The sequence below is a fragment of the Aythya marila genome, assembly GCF_965140915.1.
Source record: "Aythya marila genome assembly, chromosome: 1".
In the NCBI taxonomy this organism is placed as follows: Eukaryota; Metazoa; Chordata; class Aves; order Anseriformes; family Anatidae; genus Aythya; species Aythya marila.
Window position 1 is genome coordinate 28,607,880 of NC_139042.1, and position 16,910 is coordinate 28,624,789.

The 16,910-nt window shown below is 45.6% G+C and overlaps 1 protein-coding gene across 1 annotated transcript in view; it reads left to right on the top strand.

Moving 5' to 3' along the window:
* Positions 1-16,910, top strand: part of KPNA3 (karyopherin subunit alpha 3) — a 50,487-nt gene that overhangs the window by 10,329 nt on the left and 23,248 nt on the right. The window contains exon 2 of the mRNA XM_082784630.1: positions 6,948-6,992. Within this exon, the coding sequence (XP_082640756.1) occupies positions 6,948-6,992 (45 nt within the window). The remainder of the gene's footprint in view (positions 1-6,947; positions 6,993-16,910) is intronic.

Sequence of the window (16,910 nt, forward strand, 5' to 3'; positions counted from 1 at the left end):
CTTTCATCAGCGTCTCTCTGCCTGACACTTGATTTGGCTGAAGCCAGCTCTGCCAGAATGAGTAAAAACAACATCATCAGGCTAAGCCTCAACTTTGAACGCACCAACTAACGATATTCCTATGCAAATACAGAACATTTAACTTCTAATGTTAACCAAAGATAGGCAGCTGCCAACCTTAGTCATCTCAAAGGCTGTATACAAACAAATATTTGAATTTTTTTGTCTTCTGACCAGAACCAGCCCAGCCCGTGGGGCTTGTGCATTTTCATCTGCATCACAGTATTCATGCTTGCTAAAAGCCGTCCGAGGAGGATTAAGGGGGGGAAAAAAGGCTAGCAAAAATTCTGGGGAAGCACAGCGTTTAACTTCATCAGTGCAAACACCTTTTCTCACTGTGTTGCACCCACAGCTACCTTGTAAACTATTTAAAACTCTGCTCTAGGGTCTGCTCCTATGCAAGGGGGGGAGGTATTAGTTAAATCCAGTCCAGCTGTTGGAGCTGGGCCAGTTTTTCTTCAGTTAGGCAGGTGGAAGCAGATTGGAATTGACTTGCAAATGCTCAGCTTTTCTGCTGCCCTGTATGCTTAATCAAGCTACCTTACTCTCCCAGCTACGCATTCAGGGGAGCTCTTGCCCATCAGCATTTATATTCTGGTTTTCCGAGGCTGGCTCCTTTCACGGCGAGAGGCAAGAGCAGAAGGGAAGAATTTAAATGAACAGTTATCTTTTAATGAAGTTTGTAGACCCAGAGAAATTAGCATCAATGAATTTCTTCCCTCGTCTCCACTTAATAGCTGAAAGTTCAAAAGCAACTAAATGCGCGTCTTATCAAAGTTCCTGAAAATATGTTTTGTGTCCCCAGAATTGCCAAAATTGATATTGGTGAGTGGTGTTTGTCTTGTCCAGATGAAGCTGGCTGCCCTGTTCCAGGACTTGCAGGGATGCTGAAGCGTGCAGGAGCACAGGAGCAGGCAGCTGGCTGCTTGTGGGGCAGCTGGCAGTGTTGCTGCTCTGGCTTGCCTAAAAACATCTGCGTCCCGCTCTCCATCTCTGAGTTTTTCTGCCCTTGCTCCTGTTGCAAGCAATGGACGTGGTGTGTAAATGCGCTGATTAAAAGCTGTCACTCCTCAGGTATCCCACGTAACGAGGTGGCTGGTCTGGGGGAGCACCACACAGCTCCAGATCTCGTGGTCACAGTGGCAGGGAGATTTTGAGTCACTAAATGCTGGCTGCGCTTTAATCTCCCCTCTGACATGATAGTTATAGCTAAAAATGGTTAAAAAGTTTAAAAGTTATACCGTTTACCATGGCAGTTTGATTTTTTTTTTAATGTAAAGAGGATGTATGTTGTTAAACACTTTGCTCTTGAAACTTCATTTCTAATTTGCATTAAAAAATCTTTATCCTTGAATAGCAAGGGGAAAGTGGTGAACTCATCTCCTCGCTAGTTGTGTCATTCACACATTTAAATTGCTTTGGTTTTGTAATCTGTACCTTAACTGGAGATGAGGTAATCTTACCAAGTATCCAGAACTTCTTCTATTTGAGACTGATACGTTTTAAGGACTTCAAAGTGCTTATAATCAAGATTTAAGATTGCTTATAATCAATTAAGATCGATTTTTAGGTACAAAGTAGGAACTTGAGATTAACGGAAACCCTAAGACTATTTCCAGTATTTCGTTGTGTGTTAAAATCTAACTTGAATAAAACAGTCCCAAAATTTTAAGACCAATACTGCTCCCCAGAATAGCCACGACTGCCATGTCTCAGATGGTTTTGGCCTTTTGAATCAGCCTGAATTTTCTGCTTGTACAACTTTGGTAGGAGTGTCACATTTGTATATTATTTTCAGGAGAAACACACCACGTTACAAATTTGCTAGAGGGAATTTGGAAAATGTATTAATTTTTGATATACATTAGACTAAACTGATTAGTTGCTGGATTTCTTGATTTTTTCCTTGCCTGTTCAAGTAGTTTAATTTATTGTGCAGTTGAGCCTTTGCTTTAACTCAGCAGAAGTTAAGAGGCCAAAGAAGCTTGCTTAAGAGACTTAATTTCCCTTAAAAGCTTAATCTAAATGCTATCCAAAACTTCAAAATACTTTTTTTGTTTCTTTGCCACGTGAGTGTGGATGGGCCATCATAAAGGCATCCAGAGGTGGTGTTGCAGCAGTGCTGCTTGCTTTTTAACCTGTAGCGAGCATCCTGTGCACCTTTGTACAGGGTTTCACAAACAGAGCTAGTGAAGTACACGTGGTTGAGCCAGAGGGTCCCAAGCGTTCAGTCACTTAAAAATGCTTCCTTAAATGTGTTGCTGGCAAGGGTTTCTATTACGATGATAACTCAGGAATTTGTAGGATTATCTTCAGGCATTGCATCCTGGTATCAAAAGTTCCACGTCTGGTTTGTCATCATGGGCTATCGATCAGCTGAAAAATTGGGAGAAATTTTCCTTTTCCATAGGTGTCTTTGATATCAAGCTTTGAGGTTGCTTGACATCTTGTTGGAGGAGAGAAACCAACTTTGAAACACTGATTTAATGAGAACCGGTGTGTTTTCTGTAGCTTCTGCCCATTAAGTGTATCAAAGACATTTTCAGGAACGGTGGCATTCTCTGAAGCCACATTTTTGGGCACTGATTTGTGTAAACTGCTTCATTTTCAAGGCGTGATCTCTTAACAAATTTTGATCTTCTGTCAGCTTAGCATTGTTGTGTTCTGTATCAGCCTGAAACAAGGTTCCTCAGTTCGTTAGGTTTGACTTCTCAGCTCTTTCTGGCCATTGTCACAAGGATGGGAGAGCCTAAAAAGCAGCTATGGAATCATTTAAATTCTGTTAGGGGGCGGTGCAGTGGCAATCTTTAACACAGCAGCCCTGATGTGCACAGTGACTTTGTTTGCTCCCATCTGAAGTCAATTTTGGTTTTGCTCCTTTGGGTCTGGAGGTTATTTCTCTTTGAAGTGGAAGATGTCAGGGGGAGACTGTTGGCATGGCACACTTTGCATCTGCCTTTGGAGGAGCATTCAGAAATGCAGGGTGGAAGCGAGAACAGTAACTTACCTAACAACATCTAGTAGACCTTTTTTTTTTTTTCCCTGGATGATTTTATAAAATAGCAAGGAATTTGATGTTAAAAATACAGCTAAACATCTGTGTTTGACTTGATTTTTTATTTTTTTTTTAACCCTTTTGTACCTTGAGAATGGTGCATTAATACCCTTGTGCTTAGGAGCTGGGTAGGGTTAGTTCAGATTCTGTAGGAATCAGCTTGCATCAGCTTGTGTTTTGTAGGGTTGTGCTTATGCAGTTTTCCCTTTTTGAGATTCGGAGCCTGGCTTTTCAATCGGTGAGACAGTTCGGGTTTGTCTTGGGGTAGTTTTGGGATACGCTGCTTCAGCGTGACGTGAAGTTACATGTTCGAGCACGTTGAGCTCAGAAACGACTTGCTGGATATTGGAGATGTTGAACATGGTATTACATCCAACATCTCGCTAGGCTTCAGCTAATAGTGCCTAGAGAGATGTTAGCAGATGGCTGTCCTCCCAGCCTGAAAGCTGGTAATGAATCCACGGGGCTGGGATGCAGGATAATTGTCTCTACTCACTGTTTTAGCTGGGGAAAACATTTAAGCTGTGTGTTATGGTATAAATCTCCTTCAGATAACACATACGACCTCCATACGTGCTGGGCCTTGCAGATGCTACGAAACCATGACATTCTGCTCGTGGTACCTGCTTCTTAAGAAATGCCAAATAAGAAGAAAAATTTGCCCCAACATGCTGAATTTTTAAAGATGCAGTGCCGACAGGAACCTCCAAGAGTGGGAACCCATTCATGAAGCTGAGGCTGGGCGATATCCCCGGTTATCAGCCCACCTGCTCTGCGAATGGAGAAGCAGCTCTGGAGCCAGCGGTGCCTTTTAAAGGAGGAAGGAAGGAAAGAAAGAAAGAAAATGTAGCAGAGCTGCTTTGAAAGAGAAACTGCGTACAAGAAGTTTAAAGGGAAATACAAAAGAACAGGTAAAAGGATAAAACTCAGGTAGCGCAGGCATTGATTTAAGACGCACATGAAAGCTCAGAAAATGTATGCGGCTACTAAGAAAAAGTCCCCAAAGCTGAGAGGCTCTTTGAAGAATCTTTCTAAAGAGTGGTGGTGCTCTAAACGAGGAGAAGATGGGAGGCTTCCTGCACATCAAATGTAAAACCATAATGGAGTAGTCGAATGTTTCGAAGAGCAGTTGGATAAAAGAAACAACTGGTAAAGAAAAATAGAGACAGAATTGTAATAGGATAGGATCAGTGGGGCTGAAATAATGGGAGCATGAAGCAAAACACTGACTGAAAAGCTGAGTGAATTATTTGCCTTCAGAAAGAAGCTCAGAGTATTCCCAGTAGAGCTTTTGTGGAGGGTTGACTCCGAGTAACCATCTTCAGTCAAAGTATTGTTCGAGGAGGTTTTACAGTAAATTGATGAAATGAATAGTAATACTTGCCTGGGACTGCACTCTGTTTGTCTTTTCTAAAGCAAATGTTAAGCTGCTGAACTGTGGAACGCAGCACATAGGTTTTCTTCCATTTCCCTTGCTTTTAGAATGGTAGGTGGCAAGTGTCGTCGTTGTCCCCCAAAGAGTTTGAAATTCGGTCTGTTTTTTTTTTCTCTCCTCAACAGAAAATCCTCTGGAGTGCTATCACATAGATTTAATGGAGGAGTGAATTCACAGAAACACAGAACCATTGGGGTTGGTAAAGCCCTCCAAGATCACCTGGTCCAACCATCCCCCTACCACCAGTGTCACCCACTACACCTTGTCCCCAAGCACCACGTCCAGCCTTTCCCTGAACACCCCCAGGGACGGTGACTCCACCACCTCCCTGGGCAACCCGTCCCAGTGCCTGACTGCTCTTTCTGAGCAGAAATGTCTCCTCATCGCCAACCTGAACCTCCCCTGGCACAACTTGAGGCCATTCCCTCTGGTCCTGTCACTGGTTACCCGTGAGCAGAGGCCGACCCCCAGCTCCCCACCCCTTCCTTTCAGGTAGCTGCAGAGAGCAAATTTGAAACTAAGTTTTGCTTTGCATCTGTTAGACCTTTGAGATTTCATAATCTGGCACTGAGAGCACTGGATCTGGCTGGGGGGGAATCCTAAAGGACACTGAGGTTAACGGATTTGTCTTGTGATGGGATATGCCTTAAAATTTAAGATAAGTAGGAATAAAAGACTTGCTAGCGGGAGGTCTCCTGGAGATTTTTGGTGTCCAGCACATTCAGACGGATGCAGAAAAGGAGCTTTTCTAGCAGAAATCTGAGACAAACCTGTCTAACTGCGTTTGTCATTGAAGTGCAGAGTTATCACGGGGAAGAAGTATTGAAAATCGTTTTAGGCTATTCAGTGCCCTTAGATTTGCCTTAGTTATTAAGATAATTCAAATATAAAATTCTAATAGGACTTAAAACTGGAATGACTGGCCGAGCTAGTTGCCTGCAGTGACTTTACAGGTTCTTCGCCTCCTGTCCATTTCTTCCCTGCCCAGTTCCTTCCCGTACCTCAGCAGCCTGGTCCTGTCGTAGCGAGCTTCTGCAGCAGGCTCGGGTGGTCGCAAGGATCCAAAGATTTAGCAAAACGATGAGCGTGGGGGAAGGTGTGCTTCTGGTGGGTGTTGCAGTGCTGGTGTCCCGTTCCTGCAACGAGGACCTGCCTTGTTTGAAGTCGCACAGCTCTTTGTGGATGTAAAATGCAAAGTGGCTGCGTGTACCTGAGGGGGTTGGTTAAGCAAGCACCGAACGGGAAGAGAAGCCTGCCTGCTGGGTAAGTCAGACGAGGCTAATTAAATGATTAAATGGGTCCTGCTATGCAAACTGGCTGAGAACAGCGAAGCCAAGCTTATATCCTACACGCTGAATCCACGTCCCGTACAGATTGATGGTGTGAATGAAGTCTGCCCCTTTCGTTTACCCATCTCGGAGCTTTAGGATGTTTGGTGTTTTCGTTGCTGGCTGATGGGGGAGTCCTGGTGGCTTCTCTGTGTGCTCCTGCTTTTCACTGATACCTGTTGACGTAGGGAAGTGATTTGCCCCAACTCAGAAGCACACGATAGTGGCAGTGAAGGTCAGTAGCAAGGACGGAACATAGAAAGCCTTTTAAAAGGCTAATTTTAGTTAGTGTGGGTGATCTTCCTAGGCTGCCAGCAGCCATCCAGTCCTGATTTTCTTCTGAATTGCGTTCCGATGCTATGTCCACTGAAAATGGAGCTAGGGAATCAATTTCAGCAGGCAAAAATTGTTCTTTCTGAATCTTCTGATCTCTTTTAGCTAAGAGGGGTGATAACTATTGAAGGGAGTACATCTGAGCGCCCAGTATCTTTGAGGAGCTGAGACATTTATGGGTTGGTTTTCCTTTACAGTGTTCAAGCTATAGATTCAGAGGAGACATTGTGCTGTTGTACTGCTTTGTTTCCTTTTGCTACGAGCCTAATCTGTCTTGTTGGGATTGAGCTCAGTCAGCTCAGCCATTCCTCATGGTCGATGGTGGCCAGATAGTCGGCGTGGGTTCTGTGTCTGGGCTGGGCGTGTGGGCATATGCGAATGTGGGGCTGCCTAAACCTGCACTTACCGCGTCTTCTGGTGTGCACACAAACCTCAGGAGAGTCATCCCAGTGAAACCGGGGGGAAGTAAATGTTTTCTGCCTCTGGGATACTGATTGTGGTTTGTAACAAAGCCTTCTGTGAGGCATGGAATCTTTTTTTTTTTAAAAAAAAAAAAAAAAAAAAAAAAAAACAACAACCTAAAACAATTCATGCATCTTGCTCGCAAAGCTGGGGTTGTGAATTATGCACACTGTTTTGCTTCTCTTTTGGTGAATTACTGCACTTTTGACCTAGAAACAGCTGATCCCAAAACAAAACTCTTGATATGTAAATCTCTTATTTTTTTTATTTACAGACTATGAGAAGACACAGAAATGAAGTTACGATTGAGTTGCGGAAGGTGAGTCTGCTTTTCTTCATCAGCTTTGGTACTTCTCTGTGCTTAAAATGCTCTGGTGTCTTTGCTAGATATTTTGCCATAAGGTTTGTTGTCTAGCCCCAAACTTAAATAGAGAATTTGTGTATTTGTAGATTACAAATTGTGGTTTCTAATGTTAGTTTTATTGTCACTCATTAGGCTCACTACAGCAAAACAAGAGCACCGCTTTACTCCAGGGTATGGCTTGGGAATAAACCATATTCGGTTTCTGTACCAGTTCTCATCTTATTGTGAAGCTGTTAGCTGTTTGAATGCTTGGGGTCTATGAATGGGCAAGGGGAGAATCTTAGCACTTAGGAGGTGTGGAAGTTGTTGTATTGGGCTTATGTGCTAAGGTGTTGGTAGTGGAGGGGCTGCAGGGGTGGCCTCTGTGAGCAGAGCCCAGCAGCTGCCCTGTGTCAGATCAGAGCCAGCTCCAGCTGGCTCCAAAGGGACCTGCTGCTGGCCAGAGCTGAGCCAGGGAGTGATGCTGATTGTGCTTCTGGGAGAGCAGATTTAAGAAAGGGGGAAAAAAAAAAACAAAACACAAAACCTAATGTGCAACAGCAGCTGGGAGAGAGGAGTGAGAAGCAGCTCTGCAGCTCCCAGGCCAGTGCAGCGGGAGGGCAGGAGGTGCTCCAGGCAGGCAGCAGCAGTTCCCCTGCGGCCTGTGGAGAGGCCCCTGGTGGAGCAGGCTGTCCCCCTGCAGCCCATGGGTCCCACATGGAGCAGATCTCCACGCTGCAGCCCCCCCATGGGTGGAGGAGCCCCCGGTGGAGCAGGTGGATGTGGCCTGGAGGAGGCTGCAGCCCATGGAGAGCCCCCGCAGGAGCAGGCCCCGGGCCGGAGCTGCAGCCCGTGGAGAGGAGCCCACACAGGAGCAGGGGGCTGGGGGTGCCAGAATCCCGTGGGAGGGACCCCACGGGGAGCAGGGGCAGGGAGGGACCGTGAAGGAGCAGCAGAGACGAAGCGTCAGGGACTGACCACAGCCCCCATTGCCCATTGTTCCCCTGCGCTGCTTGTGGAGAGGAGGTAGAATAGGGTGGATGGGGGGAAGGTGTTTTTAGTTTGCTTTTAGTTTCTCACTGTTGTAGTCTGTTAGTAATAGCCAATACATTTTATTAATCTCCCTACATTGAGTCTCTTCTGCCCATGACAGTAATTGGTGAGTGATCTCCCTGTTCTTGTCTCAACCCTTGAGCCCTTTGCATCGTATTTTCTCCCCCTGTTCCTTTGAGGAGGGGGAGCGAGAGAATGTTGTGGTAGTTTAGCTGCCTCCTCTCGCTGTAAAACCACCACAGTTAGCATGTTTTGCTTTCTGGAAGTTACTGCTGCTGTACTGTAGAGGCAGTTAATTTTAGGGTCAGACTTTGGTTATATTGGGTAAATTCTAATATAGCTGGGAAGGTTGTGGCAATAAGTCATCCAGTTCAGTGCTGTCTCAATACAGGACTTGTTGCACCCTTGTCATTTATAAGACATTTCCAACAGCTTTTCAGGGCACCTTAAAGGCTGGGCAAAGTGTCCACAAGCTAAACAACTTTTGGACTATACGTGTAAAGAGAAGAAGGAAGCTTTCTTCACCTTTGGGTACCTTCAGTATATTTGAGGACTGACGCTGTCCCCTGAAGTTCTGTCATGATGAGACAAATTCAGTTGTTCACTCTTTCCTGGGATGTTTTGTGTCCTAGATCTGACTTGTTGCTGCTCATCAGGTTCAAACTGAGATCTCCCTGGAAGTGTGGTGCCCAAAACAGGCCTCAGCTGAGGCTCACGTGACGCTGAGGACGGTGAAGGGCAGTTCCTAACGCAGTATTCCTATTTATATTGGGCATGTTGTTGACTCAAACTCAGCCTGTGATCCAGTGCATCCTTCGGACACTTCCTACAGTGCTGCAAAACAAGGGCAGTGGTTTGGGCTCTATTTGCATAGTTGAGTGAATGCAGAAGTTTTAAACCTGATTCCTTCTCGTCGTGTGAATTGCATCTGCTTCTTCCAGATGGTTTCTTGACTTGAATTCCTGTTCTCTTCCCCAGTGTGCTTCAGGGCAACCTCATTTTTTTTTCTATATGCTCTATCTTTCCTAATATTCCCCTTAGTGACTCAATGGAAGCGTGTGCTTTGAATATTCCAGCTACAGGCCAAGCTGCTTTGGGTCTCCATCTGATGCATCTCCCATTTGGCCAGTTGAATCACCGGGGGCTTTCTTAAGAGTACACACCCACCCAAATTATTTGCAAACCAAGAGAAACCAGAAGCCTTGCTAAAAGCAAGGTGAAGATAGAAGCTTATAGATAGAAGCTCTGAGTTTTTTTTTTTTTTTTTTTTTTTTTGAGAAATCTTGTCCCTACTTATCACTTGATTGTGTAGGAGCTACCCAGAATCTCTCGCTAGTATTTTCTGGGCTCCTTCTGCTTGTTTTTAAGAAGAGAGTTGCTTTTTTGAGTTCTCCCAGAACCACTTCTGTCTCTCATTAGAATATCAAAAATAAATGCTTGGGAGATTCATCCTGAGAGTACAAGAATTAGTTAAAGAAATGTGATTGAACCCACATGACTGGAGAAAATATCTTATTTAAATACTTCCATGAGCATCATGTATAATCTAAAGATTTTTTTTTAATGCTTTCCTATTTTCCTAATCAAAGAAACCAGCTGAACATGCCTGGAAATCTTGTGTAGCCTAACATGGCTTCATTAGGCCTGATAGAGCCCAAGGTGTGGAGAACGCTGGTTTTGCATGCAGTGGCGGGGAGCAAGTGAAAAATTAAATGAGGCACTTGCTACTGAAATGAAATCCAGGGGATGTGCTGAAGGCAAGGCAGTGGGTTGTTCTGTGGGGATGGGATCTGTGACGGACCGGTAATACGTGAGTGACGATGAGACCTGTGAGTGAGCTGCTGGTTTCTTTTCACTAAAAGCTGCGCCTACACAGATCAGTTACACGCTGAGAGAAGCCTAAGCACTGGATTTAGGACAGGCTGTAAATCAAGAGTGACCAGCAGCTGCAGAGCCCTTCCACACGGGAAGTTGTGTTCTTCTGGAGTGTGTGCCCAGCGTCTCCCACTGCGTGCTCCAGAAGTTGTGTTAATAAGAGAGGTTCAGTGTGCATTCGAGCTGTTCATTTGCAGCAAGGGAACATTGCTGGTGGGTGGCACCTGGCTTGCTTCGGTTTTCATCCGTACAACGAACACCGCTACCACAGCACGAGGGTAACGTCTGTGTTGGCATGACCTGAACAATCCGTCTGTGCCTCTTCAAGACATAGAGGGAGCTTCTCTTAGTCCCAGCGCTCCAGATGCTGAGCGTGCACCTGGCTTCTGAAGGAAACAGGCAAATTGAGCATCTTGTTCATCCGTGCAGCTGAAGGACCACATAAGAACAAGTTTGTCTTTTGAATCAACTTGTGTATAAATATTAAATGCCTGGATCTGATGAAGCTGCTTACATGTCTGTTTTGGAAGATGGAATAAATAAATCACCGCTTTGAACAGTACTAAACAATTACTGTGTGTGTTCCCGTGAGGTTCGCTGCTCCCATACCACACTGCAGCTCCCACTCAGAAAGCATCTTTACCTTTTCAAGATTTTTTTCCAAGCGCTTGTTACTCATTTAGGAACTGAGCAAATGAGGCCATCTCTGACATAGCAGCGTCTGGCAGAAGCTTGGCCCGGGCCTGGGTTGGCACGGTGAGGCAGTCAAATGACACTCCTCCTTGTCAGGTGTCCTCCGGTTCCATATCAGCCCTGCTGCACGCTCAGTGCGTTGTGGCAGTGGGCTGCTACGTTTTGGAAAGGATGGGTTTGATTTCTGGCTGTGCTGTTAGTGCAGTGATGGTCCAAAGAGCTTAAAAAGTAGCCCCTTCTTTCCAGACAGACGAGATAACGATGTCAGTTTTGGTTCTGGAGGCTGTCTTCAGAATTTAAACTGCTCAATGTAGCGTGTCATGGCCTGGTCGGAGTGAGAAGGCTCAGTGCTTAATGTCAGCATTACAGCAGCACCCCGAAAGTGCTCTGTTAGCAACAGGGACCCTGGAATTAACTGGCAAAAATAGCTGGCTAGTGTCAATCTAAAACACGGAGGGGGGAGAAATAAGGGTTAGGACTCAGTTTAAGGCTGCATGCCTGAATGAAGACAGTGAGTCTGCTATTAGGGATTCTCTGGTTCGTTTGGCTTTCTGTGAGGAGGAAACTCAACTTCACCTTGGGTCATTTGTGTGCTTTGGGAAGTGTAGTCAGTAGGGTCACTGGGTTTCATGCTGCCCTTCGTTTGAAGGGTTATGCTCCTAACCTCAGCAGAAATCGAGGATGCTGTCATCTTTTAAGGCCAGCTAACTAGAATCCTATAAACATCCAGGTCCCTCACAAGGTGTTTGGGTTATTTTTACTTTCTTGGCAAATTCAGCTGTCTCTGAGCTCATAGACGTGAGCTCATGAAAGCCCTAATTGCCAGTTAAGATTGATGCATGACAAAGCAATTATTTCCTAAACGAGGGGTGGACTGTGGGAGCCATGGCCATGTCCTTTTTCTTCTTTAGCATCTTCTTTCTGTTCTCTGGCATGCTGTACTTGTCCCCAGCCTGATCTCTCTTCTGTAAGATCATTCAGGAGCTGGGCATCACTGAAAAGAGCCTGGCCCCATCCTCTTTGTACCTTTCATTCAGGTATTTATAGACCTTGATGAAATTCCCCCTGAGCTGTTTCCTCAGCAGGCCGAGCAGCCCCAGTTCCCTGTGCTCCAGTCCCTTCCTTATCTCCATGGCCCTTTGCAGGGCTCCCTCCATCACGTCCAGGTCTCCCCTGCACTGGGGAGCCCAGAACTGGGCCCAGCACTCCAGGTGTGGCCTCACCAGTGCTGGACAGAGGGGACAGATCGCATCTCTGGCAACGTTCCTCCTACGTCATCTTTGCTCCAGCCTTCCCCTGGTCTCTGGGACCTGGGCTTCCTGAAGACCACTCTTGGTAGTGAAGACAGAGGCAGAGATGATGTTCAGTACCTTGGCCTTTTCCCTGTTCTCACGTTTCATTCAGTGGTGGGCCCACATTTTCCTTCTCTCTTGATAAGGATACACGTACAGAAGCCCTTCATGTTGCCCTTGGCATCACTGACCAGATTCGGTTCCATTAGGGCTTCAGCTTTCCGAACTCCATCCCTGGATGCTTGGGCAATGTCTCTGTATTCCTCCCATCCTTGCTTCCACCCTCTGTATGCTCCCTTTTTGCATTTGAGTTTTGCTGGGAGCTCTTCGTTCATTCCTACAAACCTCTTTGTTGGGATGGACAACCCTTGAGGTGATCCTTGAATGTTAACCAGCTTTCTCGGGCCCTAATCCCACAATATTTTTCCAAGCAGATCCTCAAAGAGACAAATATCTGCTCTCCTGAGGTCCAAAGCTGCCTTTCACCTTCACAGTCCCAAATTGTTTGTTGTTGGACTGTACATCCGTAAGGATGTAGGCTCTCGTGTTGATACCCTTGAGTTGTAGGACAATCAGATTGACCTTTTTAAGCATTTTTATGGCTTTCAAAGCTTTACAGTGCTGTTAGCAGTAGACAGTTTTGCTGTGGTGCTGTGCTGGTGGATGCTTTATCATCTCTGCTAGGAAGCTGTCAAGTTTTGGGTGTATGGCTGCTGTTGTTACGGTTATAGCTTAAGATCTGGGTGTTGTTTTGGGGACCAGAAAACCCACACTGACTTCCCAGATGGGCAACGTGTAATTGGTTATAAATGTTTGTTGCACAGCTTTGTTGTAGTTTATGCCACAGTCTGGATGGAGAGGAGATTATTGCAGGAAAGGAGTGGGGTGGGGAAGTCAAACTGAATTTTTGGAATATTTACTTGCCACTCCAGGCAAGCAGGGCCCAGGAAAAGATGTCTGATCTTGAAGCATTGTAATAACTGTCCTTAAGATGCAAAGCCTTGTACGTGATGCTAAGTAGAGAAATGTTGCAGAGGGACTCCTGTAGACACGATAGCACGTCCAGATGTGTACGGAGTTTATTAATAAAGGCCTGTTTACTGTAGGAAAAGTCCTATTTGAGCTCCTAGGAAAGATGTAGATCTACTTTTCTTCCCTTCTGCAGATCACTGCTTATTGTATTCGCCTGGAGAGCCTCCTTATATGCTGACCAAATGGCTGGCGAACATGTTCCTGTGTCATCATCTCAAGGCTTTTGGATTGTTTTATTTCCTTTGTCACATTCTTAAATCCCTGTAGGTGTTGAGGAGCGCTGTGGCAGTGGGTAGAGCCACAGGTAAAGGTTTTTAGATGATCCCTTTACCACCCTGAGGTTGGAGCATTAGGCACTGAATTTCCTTTATAATGGACTGCGTCAGGTGCTGTCAGGCGCTCCCCCCAAATTTGAAAAATAAAATAAAATAGGAATTACGTTTAAGTGAAACCTAAAACCCAGCTCGTTCTGTCACAACAGGGGCAACTTAAAAGGGACAGCCAGGCAAGCTGGATCCACCTCCACCACTGGCCTGGCCCTTCAGTCTTAACTTCAGTGCCAAAAGAGTTTCTTCCTACTAGAGGCTGAGTTCCCAGGCCTTTCACTAACATGAATAAATAGTTGATAAAGATGTTTTTTTACCTGAAGGTGAGTATTTTATTGTTATTTCTCACTTCAGACCTTAGAGCTTCTCAACAGAGGTGAGGCCCTTTGTAGAATTTTCCCATATAACAAACAGGAGTTGCTCTTCATATGACAGGGGTTCTTCTTCTGTCGCTTTAGAAACTTACTTGCACTGATGGGCATTTTTTGAATCCCGTAGCCATCATCCAAGAAAGTAAACAAGAAGTACCGGGATCTGCAGGATTTGCATGCTTACTGGTCAGGATGCTTAGCCCTCCCCCTGCCAGGGAAACAGACATTTTGGGTGCCTGTCATCGAAGACTGTACACGAATCATCATGGTGGGCAAGAAAGAGCACTCGTGGTGCAGTTCCTGTTGTTCCTATTTGGTGATTTTGCCAGGCAGGCGTGTCCACAAACCTGTTGTTTGTATGGAAACATCTGTAGGCTGCCGTGGTGTGTTCCCTCCCTTGAGAATCATCCAGTTGGAAGGAGAAGACCTGCTTGGTTTCCTTGGTGACGAGAACTCCCTTCATCAGGGATCCCAGCCTGACGCCTCTCCCTTTGAAAGATCTCTCACCGGTCCTTGAAGAGAATGGCTGTGTCCCAGTATGCTCGTTTGCCTTCGGCTTCACCAGAGGAGCCTCCAGAAGAGGCTGATGATGTGATACAGGCCATAAAAAAAATGAGATTTGTCACAATTTGACAAAATACAAACATTTTACAGTCTCTTTGAGTTGCAAATCATATTCTTTCACCTTATGCAGGGGAATTTCACTCTATGAAATTCCTGTATACAGAGCTCAGAGATTTAGCTGACCCAAAACTCGATACTTTTCAAAATGGGCACAGCTGTTTCAAAGAGCCTTAGAGCTATTTTTTAGGACCAGGAGGTTCCACGGACATTTTGAATTTATAAGAAGTGCTAGTAAGGATAGCTTTCCTTCCTAAGAAATCTGTAGTGCTTCTCAGTGTGCATATATGTTCCTGCCAGTTGTTTTTCAGCCCAACCATCTGCAAACAGCGAGGCGCTACAGGAACATTCTTGTTCTTTCTCACTTTTCCTGGCTAAGGTCAAAGCTTCTGGAGCCTCTTACACCATATGACTGACAGCCTGAAGATGCTGCCTGCAGTCACAGGAACTCTGGTATCAAACTTGGTCAGTTTTGTCCTGGGAAGTTCAGTTCTGTTGGAAGGGACCTCAAAGCCCACCCCGTCCCACCCCCCTGCCATGGGCAGGGACACCTCCCACCAGCCCAGGGTGCCCAAAGCCCCATCCAGCCTGGCCTTGAGCACCTCCAGGGATGGGGCAGCCACAGCTCCTCTGGGCAGCCTGTGCCAGGGCCTCACCACCCTCTGAGGGAAGATTTAAACCTGCCATCATGTGTGTGTGATGGCTCAGAGCTTGGAACAGCATCACTGGTGACCTCACAGTGATGTGCCTTCGTTCCTGCTCTCTGTGGAGCTGTTCATGGGGAGCTGTGTTGTCTTTCACAGCTGGGCACGCTGCTGCTGGTAGGAGAGCAGTCCTGTGGGGGCTGTTCAGGGATTCATGGGAGTCCCCTTCAAGGTAAAGGAAGTTTTGGGGAGTACTGCTTGGAGATAGCCACTGCATTAACCTCTGCATGGACAGGTGCTTGAAGGAGAGAAGTTTCTTCTCAATCCCTGTTCTTCTGGAATGATGTGTTCATTCACATCCTTCCTTCTTCCCTCTTTGTCCAAGTCCCTGAAGGATTTCTAGGGAACTGGAAGAAGCTAAATGTGTTCACCACCCATTTTATGGCCACAAGCAGAGAAAACTTGTGCATGTCTCTCTAGATGCTGCAAGCAAACTACATCAGCTTACAGCATTTGCATAGCTGCTCACTCCCTGTGAATAAACATGAAGTGTGGATCTTAAAGAGTAATGCTTACAGGCAGGTAGTCTTTCCGAAGTCCTTAAGTGAAGAGAGGGGGAATAATCCAGTGCTTCGTCCACTGGCATGCTCTGGACTTACTGCCTGGTGTTTGGGGAGGGTGATTTTCCAGGATCATCTTTCAGGATGTTAGAGAGGAGATACCAAGATGCATCTGCAGTCTCGTTTTGTGGAGTTACTGCTTACCACAGCCTCTGTGCTACCTCTTGTAGAGGTACAGCCCTGGAGAGCACTGATCTCAGAACACTGCAACTGTATAAATCGTGGGATAAACATTAATAGCAGTACCACAGTTGCTGCAGCATGGCTTTGCTTCTTGCATCCAAAAACTTGTAAATCTTTCAAGCCAGAAAACACGTGATGCACTTTTCAACTGTTTCTAGCTCCTGTAGCTTTGGGAGGAAAAAATAGAGGGTGGAAGTAATGCTCAGGAGATACAGATACAGCCCACATGTGTGTGGATATCATCATAATATTCTTACCAGTTTTAATAAGGTGATATTTATTGCAAACGGATGGCATCTATTTAAAATCAACGCAACTGGCAAGACGTTGCCCTTACTTCTCAATTTGGGCTTAGGATAAGAGCGAAGCAACCTGACTTTAAATGTCTCTTGCATAGCTTCCACGTCCTGGAGGGATTTCAGCTGAAGCTGTCTGAGCTGCCTCCACGCTGTGCCAGCACAGATGCTTTGTGTGGAGCGCTGGGGAACAGCGGTGTGCCATTTTCCTCTCCCCAAATGTGGGGACAGTTCCTGAAGGTCAGAGGATTCAGCAGTGGGGGAATCTGCTAATACAGAGGTGAAAAAAAAAAACACCACTGTATGTAAGAATTTATGACTTGAACTTTTATTCTTTCAGCAGATGGGAGAGTTCTGGGAATAAGAAACTTGAAAATAACAAAAGAGGCAATATGACTAGAAATTTTCAGTAAGTTCAATAAAAATATTTCACATTTGCTAAATTCTTGGCTGTTCTGGGTATTTCATCGTCATTTGAATCAAGGAATCTGCAAGAGTCCTGCATCTAAAAGGATTTTTACAGAAATTTAGAAGACCACCTGTCTTCCTGCAGGGTGTTGCAATACGTCGTTGAGTGCCGCTGATAACGAATCACTGAAAAATCAGTAAATCTCACCGGTTGAATTGGTATGGATAACAGCTCTTGAAACAAACATGCTTTACAAAAAAAACCATAAAGCTCTTTCCCTGAGTTTTATGAGCATGACAATCCAGCCAAATACTTCAGGAGAACTCGGTCTGCAAACCCTGCCTTGCACTGCAGTGGTTTACTGCTAGCGACAAAGAAACTCAATCCTCCCCAGTAAATGATTTACTGTCAATCAGTTAACTTGCTCCAGCAGACAGTTAGCAACAGTTCTGCACCAGGATCCCAATTTATTCGGGCTG